The sequence below is a fragment of the Rattus norvegicus genome, chromosome X (assembly GCF_036323735.1).
Source record: "Rattus norvegicus strain BN/NHsdMcwi chromosome X, GRCr8, whole genome shotgun sequence".
Classification (NCBI taxonomy): Eukaryota; Metazoa; Chordata; class Mammalia; order Rodentia; family Muridae; genus Rattus; species Rattus norvegicus.
In genome coordinates, this window is record NC_086039.1 from 36,512,697 (window position 1) to 36,525,570 (window position 12,874).

The 12,874-nt window shown below is 39.2% G+C and overlaps 1 protein-coding gene across 4 annotated transcripts in view; it reads left to right on the forward strand.

Moving 5' to 3' along the window:
- The window catches only part of Nhs (NHS actin remodeling regulator), a 339,645-nt gene extending 327,630 nt beyond the window's left edge, over positions 1–12,015 (forward strand). For 2 of the 4 annotated variants that reach the window (XM_008773173.4, XM_017602085.3), the window contains exons 6-9: positions 1,011–1,142; positions 2,111–5,089; positions 5,385–5,511; positions 7,894–12,015. In XM_008773173.4, coding sequence (XP_008771395.1) covers positions 1,011–1,142; positions 2,111–5,089; positions 5,385–5,511; positions 7,894–8,500 — 3,845 coding nt within the window. In that variant the 3' untranslated portion in view covers positions 8,501–12,015. The remainder of the gene's footprint in view (positions 1–1,010; positions 1,143–2,110; positions 5,090–5,384; positions 5,512–7,893) is intronic. The other 2 variants (NM_001414726.1, NM_001191733.1) reach the window with 2 other exon arrangements.
- The last annotated feature ends 859 nt before the right edge of the window (positions 12,016–12,874 follow it).

Consider the following 12,874-nt stretch of genomic DNA (forward strand, 5'->3'; position numbering starts at 1 on the left):
TTATGTAGCTGACCCAAGGTTTAACAACTCTTCCAGCCCTGTGCTTAACAGGAAAAATCATGAGGTGATCAAATCTCAAAGTACAGCATTCCAGCTTTCTGAGCCACTGCTTGCACTGAAAAAGCTACAGTGTATACTTGTGTCATACAGAGTCTGAATTCCTTACCTTCTTCAGCAGTGTTCTAGTTTAATAGAATTGCATATAGTGCAGCTTATGTGAACATAGAGAACTAATAAGCACTATGGACGGCCCGTACACATATAATAACAAACAGTGCTTTAAAGACTGGTGAGTCTATCTTATTGGTGTAGAAGGTAGATCCATTTAAGTACAGACCAAGAACTCCTCTGTGTGTTCATTTCCAAACCAAAAAGCATCCAATTTAGTCACAAGAAGAAAATTGAGTTATATAACTATTGAAAAGAAGAAAGCTCTAAACTATTATGTTTCCTCACAGCAGTGTGTGTGTGTGTGTGTCTGTGTGTGTGTGTGTGTGTGTGTGTGTGTGTGTGTGTTTGTGTGTGTGTGTAAATACTTGGAGAGTTTGGGCATAAGAGATGGAAGGAAAAAAACTCACAAAGACGCTTTTAATGAAGAAATGGGTCAGGATACATTAGGTTCATATCTTGGGCACAGATCTACTATACAAAGGTATCAGTTTCAGGGAGCCCAGAAATAGACCAGTAAATAAGGGTGGCTAAAGGTTATAGCCAGATCAGTGTGAGAGAGCTTTGCTGTCATCCCTTCCTCTTCTTTCTATCTCTTTTGGTTTTCCTCTTTTGCTTGTTGCTTTTGGCAATACAAGCTGCTGTGGAAGGCTGTGTTTAGAAGTAAAGCATAATGCACTGAAGCATTTAAATAAGGACTGTGGAAGGGCTCCCTTCCATTTGTTCACAAGCTTAATGCCAAGTCTTCCCTGACTTCCAATCAATAAATATCACTGTGTTCCAAGCAACTGAAAATTTGTCTGCCATTTAAAGGCTAATAAGACTTTATTTGTGGGTTGCAGGAGTTGGTTTTGACAGAGAAGCAAGTATACGCTGTTCTCTTGTTCATTCACAATCTGTGCTACAGCGGAGACGAAAATTGAGGAGAAGGAAAACAATCTCGGGGATCCCCAGAAGAGTTCAGCAAGAAATAGGTGTGGTACAAAAAATGTTCATTTTCTTTTTCTGTCTAGTGGGGGTTATAAGGGGATGAAATAGAGGCCTACTTTCAACTATAATATTCCTTACAAATATTGAATGTTTTAATTTTTAGTAGTTTTAAAATGCTGTATATTTATTTGTATTCAGAAAACCATTTGACATTATATTTTTTAACTCTGTTCTTAAACATAAAGGCTTAACCTTAGAGATTGAGGCATTCAAGCCTTGCTGGTAAAATATAATATTTTGCCAATTGAAACATTTCATTAAGATAGGAAATATGGATAAAGAATCAATGCAAGGTTTTTAAAAACTGTAATTTCATTTGAAGAGAAATTGCACTTTTATGTGATTATTTTTAAAATAAATTTTAAACATATTCAAATATGGAATCTTAAAAAATTAAAATCTTTGGGAACATTTAAAGATTTTTCTGTTCCATGTGTTTATAATATTTCTACCAATTTCAAAATATTATGGTAGTAGCTCATATAAACAAGACTTCAATTTTTATAATGAAATCCACGAATTGCATTGTTATGTTTGTATTACAAAATCACAAATGAAAAATAGTGGCCAGTACTTTAGGTTTTGTACTTCAGGGTTTGTTTTGTTTTGTTTTTGTTTTTTTTAAATCAATTTCCTTTTATGAAAGCAATCATTTATTAGGGTAAATTAATGTGAAGAGGCATGGTTCATAAAAAACGAAAAGCATATCTTATCTCAATAAGTATTCATGATTCCCGTGTGTGTACATATACATAATACAATGCATACGAGTAGAATGAAACAGAGACAAACTCAGGCACATAAAACATTTTAATTTTCTCCTCATTTTGTATAATGATTTTTTCTGCAGGAGAATGTTCTAACATGGTAGCACAAAGATTTATAAACAACCTTCAAAATGTCTATTAGTCTGTTGAGATGAATATCTTACCATGTTTTCAATGTGCCCTAGATTCTGATGAATCACCAGTGGCCAGGGAAAGGAATGTGATTGTGCACACAAACCCAGACCCCTCCAACACTGTCAATAGGAGGTCCGGAACCAGGGACTCTGAATGCCAAACAGAAGATATTCTGATTGCTGCCCCATCCAGAAGGAGAATCAGAGCTCAAAGGGGTCAAAGCATCGCAGCTTCCCTTTCTCATTCTGCTGGCAACATCTCTGCTCTGGCAGACAAAGGCGATACCATGTTTACTCCTGTCGTGAGCAGTCGTACAAGATCTCGGAGCCTTCCTCGGGAGGGAAATAGAGGTGGAGATGCTGAACCCAAAGTTGGTGCTAAACCCTCAGCATTTGAGGAAGGGGAACATTTCGTAGGTGACCATGAAAGAGCCCCGAATGATTGTGGTGAAGCTCCAAGCAGCTCAAGTACACAGGAACACCAGCCTACTTTGGGCCTAGCCTGCTCTCAACATCTTCACAGCCCTCAGCAAAAGTTAAGTGAGAGAGGGAGATCACGTTTGTCCCGAATGGCGGCTGACTCTGGAAGCTGTGACATCTCCTCCAACTCAGACACCTTTGGAAGCCCCATCCACTGCATTTCCACGGCTAGTGTCCTCCTTAGCAGCCACATGGACCAGAAAGATGACCACCAGTCGTCCAGTGGTAATTGGAGTGGGAGCAGCTCTACATGCCCCTCACAGACCTCAGAGACCATCCCTCCTGCAGCTTCTCCCCCCCTCACCGGCTCTTCTCACTGTGACTCAGAATTGTCACTGAACACTGCTCCTAATGCTAATGAAGATGCCAGTGTCTTTGTGACAGAACAATACAATGACCACTTGGATAAAGTAAGAGGCCACCGAACAAACTCCTTTACCTCCACTGTTGCAGATCTGCTGGATGACCCCAACAACAGCAATACAAGTGACAGTGAGTGGAATTATCTGCACCACCATCATGATGCATCCTGCCGCCAAGATTTTAGTCCTGAGCATCCAAAGGCAGATAGCTTGGGATGCCCAAGCTTCACAAGCATGGGCACCTATGACAGCTTTCTGGAAAAGTCTCCTTCAGACAAAGCAGATACTAGCTCTCATTTCTCAGTGGACACAGAAGGATACTATACCTCGATGCACTTTGACTGTGGTCTCAAAGGTAATAAGACCTATGTCTGTCACTATGCAGGCCTGGGCCCAGAGAATGGTCAGGGTGTCGGGGTTCCTCCTGCTCTTCCAGACTGTGCCTGGCAAGAATATTTAGACCACAGAAGGCAGGGGCGACCAAGCATCTCTTTCAGGAAACCAAAGGCAAAGCCAACTCCACCTAAACGTAGCTCATCACTGAGAAAATCTGATGGAAATGCAGACATCTCTGAGAAGAAAGAACCAAAGATAAGCAGTGGTCAGCACCTGCCTCACAGTTCCAGGGAAATGAAGCTGCCTCTTGATTTCTCCAACACGCCTTCTCGGGTGGAGAATGCCAATCTGCCTGCAAAGCTGGACTCTTCTTGGATAAGCCAGAGTGAACATGCTATTAAGGAACCTCAGTTGGACACTACAGACATTTCACCATTCAAAGATGAAGGTGCTGAATCAACTCACTATGCAGACCTCTGGCTTCTAAACGACTTGAAAACAAATGATCCCTACAGATCCTTATCTAATTCTAGCACTGCTACGGGTACCACAGTGATTGAATGCATCAAATCTCCAGAGAGTTCTGAATCCCAAACATCCCAGTCAGAATCAAGGGCGACCACCCCATCTCTTCCTTCGGTTGACAATGAATACAAACTGGCTTCACCAGAGAAGCTGGCTGGCTTAGCATCTCCATCAAGTGGCTACTCAAGCCAGTCGGAAACGCCAACCTCCTCTTTCCCTACAGCTTTCTTTTCAGGTCCACAGTCTCCTGGAGGTAGCAAAAGAAAGCCTAAAGTCCCAGAAAGGAAATCCTCACTACAGCAACCATCTTTGAAAGATGGAGCCCTATCACTGAGTAAAGATTTTGAACTTCCAATTATACCTCCTTCTCATCTTGACCTAAGTGCTCTTCATGTTTTGAATAAACCATTCCACCACCGTCACCCACTGCATGTTTTTACTCATAAGCAAAACACAGTCGGAGATATGCTGAGGTCAAATCCCCCGCCGTCTCTTGCAATTACACCAACAGTTCTGAAATCTGTCAACCTGAGGTCCATCAGTAAGTCTGACGAAGTTAAACAAAAGGAGGGCAATAATACAGATCTCCCGTACTTAGAAGAGAATGCTGTCACAGTGGCTTCTGTGGCTTCCTTATCTCCAAGTAAGGCAAGGTCACATACAGCAAAGAAATCAATATCACGCCAGTACTCTGCTGAAGATACCCTCATGCCCTTTTTAGATTCCTCTGTAGGTGAGATGGGACCAGAGAAACATTTGGAAAAGAACCCTACTTTTGATGGAAAGAGTCACGGCAATCCAGAAACTGTAGCCTCAGCTAGCAGCAATCTTCCAGATTCAAATGTGATGAAAGACCAAATACAGATGGAAAGTGAGCTTATCCCAGAAAGCATACCAAGTAAGAACTGTGGATTTTCAACAGGATTTCAGAGGGTGTCTGCTTCCCGCCCCAGTGATTTGGGTAATAAAATGATACAGTATGGAGCTAGTCCAGATGGAGCCATACAACAAGGACAGAAGGTACCCTCTGGAGTTGGGGAAGAAGGTGGGAAACCGGAATCTGTGGACGGAATCACACTCCAAGCCAACTCATCAACTAGAGTAACAGACATAAGCAGTCAATATAAGCATCAGCGTGTTGTGAGCCGCCACCATGACAAAGTGCCTGTGACTATCCGCCATGAGTCAGAGCCGTCAACTGTAAATTCATTCCCTGAAAAATGTTCTGAGCAGGAAAATATTGCTTCAGGTATTTCACCCAAAAGTGCCTCTGATAACAGCGGAGCAGAGGAGACCCAAGGACGTATGGACGAGACTGCATTGAAAGGTCAGTTAATGATACCTAGTTTAGGGTGGAAATGTGTCCTGTGGTGGAGGGTGTTTGCTGTAGTCTCTGTACTTCTCTGGAGACCTGGGTGTTGGTTTCCCTCTGCCATTTCTTTTCACCTATTGAAGCAATTGAGAAACAAAGTTATTGTTATTCAGGAACTATTTGACAGCTATCTCTTTCATTTCCAAAATCATGGTAAGGTACCTCGTGTTTTTTGTTATCCTTGAGTTAGGAATGCAGGGGAGTGAGATATTTTCCTGCCCCTTAAAGATGCTTCTCTTCTTGTTTTTAGAATCCTCACCAAGTGATGACCCCATCGCCTCACCACTCAGTGAGGACTCTCAAGCTGAAGCTGAGGGTGTGTTTGTGTCTCCAAACAAACCTCGAACCACTGAGGATCTATTTGCAGTCATTCACAGGTGAGAGAGTGTGGCCACATCTCCAGAAACAGGCACAGAAAAGGCTTTGCTTTCGAAGTGACTCTCACTGAATACAAATATGGGGAAGTATTTGAACCTGTAATACTTTCAACAACAACAAAAAGCAAGAAGTGAAGATTTATCTTTCTGAATCAAATTCATAGACATTCATAGACATTCATGTATACATGTTTGAAAATATGAATCTAGAGAGCTAGAAAGACAGTTCAGTTAATAGAGTTTTGTAAGAACCATTGAAGGGAAGATACTGGATGATTTCCTGAAGAAAGACATTCTGGAAGAAATTTACATGTGAAAACAAGTTATATTTAAATTACTTGGAGTTAAAGCCCAAACTCAAGTGTAATCTCTGTTGTACATATTGTATTTTGTATTTATCTTTGCAGTACTAGGGATCAACCCCAAGACCTCTCACATGTTATGCAAGCATACTACCACTGACTTATACCCGTAACCTCTGACTTTTAAGTAATCTCTTGAGTCTACAAAATATTGTCAAAGATGTAATATCACACTAGCTGACACAAACATATGTTGATTTGCTAAAACAATCAGAGTTTATCTCAGCTTTTCTTTTCTTTTTAAAAGTTAAATTTCTTTCATAGCGCTCACTTTTATCTCTCAATTGAAAGGTCAGATCTGATGAATAGGGGATGTTCTCTGGGTTACTTTCCTGGAACATGGCTGTGCCTTTGCTATGCATGCACATATCCCTTTGTACCTTTATAACCTGTTACCATTGGCCTATATTTGCAACAATTTATTACAGCTGCTGACCAAGAAAGCAGAGCCAAAACCTATCCTTGAAAACAAACTCATAGCCACTGGACTAAATGATGCTACGTGTGCTCTCTCCACAAACATAAGCTCCTTCTTACCCATTGCCTTGGGGATCTAGATTGAATTCCCAAAGGAAAGAACCCAAGGATTATCTTTCCTTTTTTCATAGACTTACCCTTTAGGAAGCAGATTTTTTACAAGCTGTTTATAATCTCTCCTCTTACCCTTTGGGCTTCTGCTCTATAAAGAGTTTCTGTTTTCTGCTGATACTGTATTTTTTCCTTAAAGAAAGAACACTGCTCTTTAGCAACTGCATTCTCCCAAGGATTCTGCTAGTAGCAGAATCTGTGTGTACCTTAGCAGGCAAGCTTCCTTACAAGCAGGGCAAGAATCACTAGTATATTCTTCACCCCAGCTGTCTAAACTCCAATTATATTCCTCTAATCCTCACACTTTATCTCCAAACTCAGTCCAGATTATTAATTTGCCATGTAAGTTAATGAACCCTCGAAAAACCATCTGGTATATCTGGAGTAGTGGGCAGAATATCAGTTGTAGAATCAAAAAGATAATTGGATTGGAATAGGATGCCACTTTCTGTGCTGTCTCGAATAAATTAAATATCCAAACTTAACCTCTTACTATAAGTAGAAATACCTGTACTTCACAGATTCTGACGATAAACCGATATCTTGTGCCTAGAATACTGTAGATGCTAAGAAATCCTGGTACTAAAAACTGCCCTTCTGCTGGTACCAAGTACTGATATGCAAAGATATCAAACACAGAGGTTCCCTGGAGTAAAACCACCCTCTTCTGGAATGTGGGAAGGCAAAGTTCATAAGAATGACTGAGTTATGCTGAAGATTCACTGAGTTTATGCCTACTTAATTTTCAAAATAAGATCAGCAATTTCATGACTAGAGAGGCTCTGTAGATTTAAGGAGTTTGGTAATCTTAGATCTGTATTTGTATAGGATTTGCCTGTTTGTTTACATCCCAATGACAAGAGTTATTTTTGCTGTCTTGAGAGCTTAGATTTTATATTTTAAGCACTCCAGAGATGGTTTAAGCTTTCAATTCCTCACAAAGAGTTGATTTCCTGCTAGACATGCTGTTTATGTCCTTGAGTACCTAAGAGTCATGGTATCTGTATTAAAATCAGACTAATTTAGTTTGAAAGTCACTTAACTTTCATGTGCAGTAAATTGAAATGTTGGTTGCAATACACCTCTCTATATTCATCATCAAGCTCCTTCAGGTATCAAACTAAGGCCAGTCTTGTCCCACTGATGTCACTCTCTGCTTACCGTGAGAGTATTTTTCTCTGGATTGCACAGACAGATTTCATGAGAAAAAGCAGCAGTGTTTCCCCATGCCGTGAACAGAAATCAGCAGCCTTAAAGTCTAGGAGGGAAAGTAATGAATCATACCTTACTTCGTATGGTCCTAATGCTTAATATTCTACCATATAGGATGCTCTTTAAATACAATAGATATGGGGATGAGATGGAACACTTCTTGATTCATACAATTGTATGTGGACTCAGATTTTGACACCATTTTCTCTTTTCTTAAAAGATCCAAGAGGAAAGTACTTGGAAGAAAAGATTCTGGGGATATGTCTGTCAGAAGCAAATCAAGAGTTCCTCTTGGTAGCAGTAGCAGCAGTGCCAATTCTGTCACTTCACCTAGCAGCAATGTGACAACTGGGATTAGCCAGAGGTCTCCTGGTCTCATCTACCGAAATGCCAAAAAGTCCAACACATCCAATGAAGAGTTTAAGCTACTGCTCCTCAAGAAAGGCAGTCGCTCAGATTCTAGTTACCGCATGTCTGCTACTGAAATCCTGAAGAGCCCTGTCCTGCCCAAGCCTCCTGGGGAGTTTACTGCAGAATCCCCACAAAGCCCAGATGATACCCATCAGAGCACACCTGGGACTGAAGCACTGTCCCCTCTGTCACCGTGCTCACCACGAGTCAATGCGGAAGGGTTTTCCTCAAAAAACTTTGCAACCTCAGCCTCAGCACGGGTTGGACGCTCCCGGGCCCCACCTGTGGCCAGCAGCAGCCGCTACAGTGTCCGCTGCCGGCTGTATAATACTCCAATGCAGGCCATCTCTGAGGGAGAGACTGAAAACTCTGATGGGAGCCCACATGATGACCGATCCTCCCAGAGCTCCACCTAGTTTGCTTGAGCCAAGCTGACCTCAGATGTCCAGCCCCTTACTAAAGAAAGAATTTTGTGACATCATAGAGGAACTGGGACAAGAGGCAACAGGGTGGGGGGTTGCATCGTTGCTTGGCAATGAGCTTCTAAATATGTGTTGAAGAAGCAAAACGTGATTGAGTCATTTTTAAATTAATTTCATGTTTTAAGTAGCAGTTCTGTCTCGTGGCTTTCTTTAGAATAGTTTGATTTGTCCAATCTCATTCCTTGTGATAACAGAGAATACAAAAGTATCTAACTTTCTTGAAATCTAGACAAGGTTTTCCCAGAGTTGCCTATTCCGAAAATAAAGCCCTCACTGTCATGAAACTACAAGAAGATGAAATTACTCTGGACGTTTGGTATTTTTTTACATTAAAATGAACTAAAGCAAAATTTAGAAGAAAGAACTACACATATGTAAATACCATATTTTTGATAAAATGTGTAAATAGATTTATCAATGATGAGTGGACAAGTGGCTAATTATCTACCACACACCAACTATTTATAGGACACACACAAATAAAGTATAATAACTGTATTCTGTGAATACCATTTTCATATCAAATACCATATTTAAATGTCCACCAACATGATTTCTGAGTGATAAACCTCAAATATGATTTTAAAATTGGTGAAATAATGGAAATATTGAGGTCATGTACTGAAATGTGATTAATTTAAAGTAATGAATTTAGACCTAATCATTGTTGTGACAAACTATAACAGAAACAAGCTAATCGCAATTTGTGGCTGTGATTTGCCTTGTGGCAATTTGAACAGAATGAAAAGCATGCTTTTGATTTTTTTTTTGTTAACCAATGAAAGAAATCATCATTCTCAATGCAATGTCCCCACCCCCACCCCCAATAGCTTTAAACAGTGTCCTTTAGAATTTAATTTTTAAATGGATTGCTTTAAGGAGAATGAGTAGAGAAACCAGTAGTTAATTTAGACCATGTTTTATATAAGGCTACTGGGCAAACAGTCATAATCGAATGACTATACTCTTTAAGCTTCTTAATTAGCTCCAGGTTCGTAAAATAACAGAAATAAAAGCTAAGCATGCCACAGAGCTATTGACTTCTCAGCAAGTACCTGTGAGTTTTCAGCAAAGCTTCCTCTCTGTGCTGATGAGATTCATGCTACCTAAAACTTAACAGAAATGACACTGTGAACAATGTAGTTGGGAAGTAGGTATGTGTATATGCATTATTTATATTCACTCTTCAGTTGGGCATGGGGAGCAGCTCTGGTTCACAATGCTACATGCAACAAAGTTTTGTCTGGTTTTACTAGATCTGCTTGATGGCAAAAGGGGAGGGTGGTGGGAGGGAAAGGAAATATCAGGGCAAGTGCTCTGATAAAATGAAGGCAGGGAAACAAGCTGAATTACTTGAAATTACTTGAATTTTCTTGTCTTAAAACTGAAAAAAAAGTATAACAAGTTGAAATCTGCAAGTGGTTCTCACACCTCTGGTTTTAACGTGAACTGACACTAATGTTTGAAATCATACGTGAGAAATATAAGCACCTATGTACTTAGAATAGGTTTTGAATGGGAACGCTAGAAATTAGAAAGAACTAAGAAGGGGTATGACCTGTGAACGACTATAACGTGATGACAATGACAGAACACACCAGGGTCACCAAGAAATTGATGAACAGCTGGCTTTATGCCTATGCAAGTTGTATTTGAGAAAGTAAGATGTGTGAAAGGATTAACTCTTGCTAAATGAAGGAGAAAGTCTGGTCTAAGAAGACAATGTCTTTCAATGGAAATTTGTTGTAAAATTTACAGATTAAGAATTAAAAATCTGTTGTTGGTGTTTTGTTTGTTTGGGGGAAAAAGTCTGACTTCTACTATTTGTTTTTACTACCAAATTGTGTTAGTTAATTTCTTGTCATTCTTGTATGTAAAATGGGTGTTGGGGGTGGAGGGGTAGAGAAGGAGATTGAGAACTGGGAGAAAGAAGAGAGAGAGAGAGAGAGAGAGAGAGAGAGAGAGAGAGAGAGAGAGAAAGTGTGTGTTGGGGATAGATAAACTACCTGGTAAAGGGTTTGAACATATACAAAGTGTTAAAATTTTATTAAAAGAAAAATGTTGGGGTTTGAAAAAAATGGACCATCATTCCTCATTGGAACACCATAGCTCATTAAAAGAAAAAAAGAAAAAAGAAAAAAAAAAACACAAACCAGCATGGTTTGACATCATGTGGGGTCATGAACAAATCTGTCTCATGCTTTGAAAAGTACATTCAGCAAAATTTTAAAAATAAAAGTTTTTAGACAAATGTGATAAGGAACCGTCATCTCCAGTCTCGATAGGTGGTCATTTGTAATTTTCATAAAAGCAGTTCGTTTGCAGTATGGCTTTTGTGTAGCTAGGGGGTTTTTAGTGTGAAGAAAGGTATGTGGGCTTTAAAAGTGATTTTAAACCTTGAATAGAAAAATCACATAAATTGGCTTTAATAAAAATGTCACCTTTTATTATTGACATTAATTTAAGTAATCATACCATGTATTTTTAAATACACGTCTGACTTGAATCGTGAGGCAATAAGATACTGTCGATGTGATGATCACAGAACCAACCCTTATAGTTTTACTTATTTTGTTTACTCTATAAATCTATAGCAGAGTTTCTCTATTTTGTATTTCATAGATTTAAAGAAATCCCAAATAAAGATGGATTTTAGATTCACTGTGGACAAGAATATTGAATAAGAAAGTTTAAAAAGCAAGCAAATCCTCAATAATCTGGAATAGTCTACACAGCTTTAGAAATATACTAAGATGCGGGACTGTCTTTAACATCACTGTCAGCTCCAGGCAGGGTACACACATTAGGTATTGTTTAAAATAATAAAACCAAAAAAAAAAAATCCAAACTTTTCTTCTGTCGTTTGCACTGATACTATTTTTCTTCTGTGTTTATCCAACATGTTTATATTGTGTGGGGGAAATTCTGTTTTACTTTCTTGCTTTTCTGGTGATCCTGGTTTGATTTTCTTGTTTTGTTTTTGGCTAAGTAGAGGACATGGACTAGTTGTAGCAAGCAAAACACCCCGTTTGCTCTTCTCAGTGAGTACATGCTCTGCAGTGGTGGTAACTTAGAGGACGAGATGGTAACAAAGCTTGAACTATGAAGGTTATGGTGTGACTATTTTGGTACTAGAACCAGTTCATGCTGGCCAAAAAGACAATGGTTTTTGGACTTGCATCCATTTTGTATTTTTGTAACATTTGTAAATACAAACTTTTTAAATTGTTGCAAAGATGGTTTCTTTTGTAAGATGTTTTCAACGTTTACATTCAATCCAAGCCTTTGTATATTTTAGAGCTGTGCAACACTTTAAGTCTTGTATTTATTTTTAGTAAAAACGGTGACAGTTTCATTGTGAACCCCTCTCCAAAAAATGTATCAGAAAAGTTTGATTACCTAGAAAGTGTGTATAGAGACTGCAAATAAACGTGACTGCAATTAAACAACTAGGTTTTCTCTTTATTGCTTCTTAACTGTACTTTGGAGGTTCCACAAGGGGGAAGTATTTTCTCTGCAGTTGGACATAAAGGAGTGGGGGTTGTTAGCAGGAAAGCATGGTATCTATAAAGGATACTAATCTAGTTTCATTTTTAAGAGGAAATGGTGTATTTTCAAGGCCCAAGCTACTTGGTGGCTCTTTTCTACATCAGGTTAAGATTTGTGGTTTTATTTTGAAGCAGTTGACTACTTTTAGAGTTTATTATACTTGCATATCCTTGACAAGAAAATAATTTATATACGTAAGATAAATTGCCACTAGGTAATGTTACATTGACTTTATTACATGGCAAAGCTTCTGTCTCAAGCTCTAAGGGTTTTGCATACACTTACCTGTGTACTTCCCAAGGTATGCCCATTTTAACCTGAAGAAAACTGAACATGATTATGACTTACCTTGTGCATTATTTTAGAATACATACGTGTTGGTCATGATCCAACCCAGCAACCAGGACACTGAAATGTTAGTTTTGTACTCTTATTGGAGACTGGAAATAGCTTTACTAGTGTTCCTAGGCTACTAAGAAAAGATGTTTCTAAGACGCCGCACCTCTCCCCATTCAAGTTTTCCTACCAAGGTGTACTCCTGAAGGCCTGTCATCACGGACATCTCTAGTGAATTACAGGAGGAGGAAGAGAGTATGCGATTATATTTAAATAGTAACAAGTTTTTTTTTTCTTTTGTTTTTTTCCGGAGCTGAGGACCGAACCCAGGGCCTTGAGCTTGCTAGGTTACACTGAGCTAAATCCCCAACCCCTAGTAACAAGTTTTAAATAAACAAATGAAAGTACATGCCATCTGCCTAG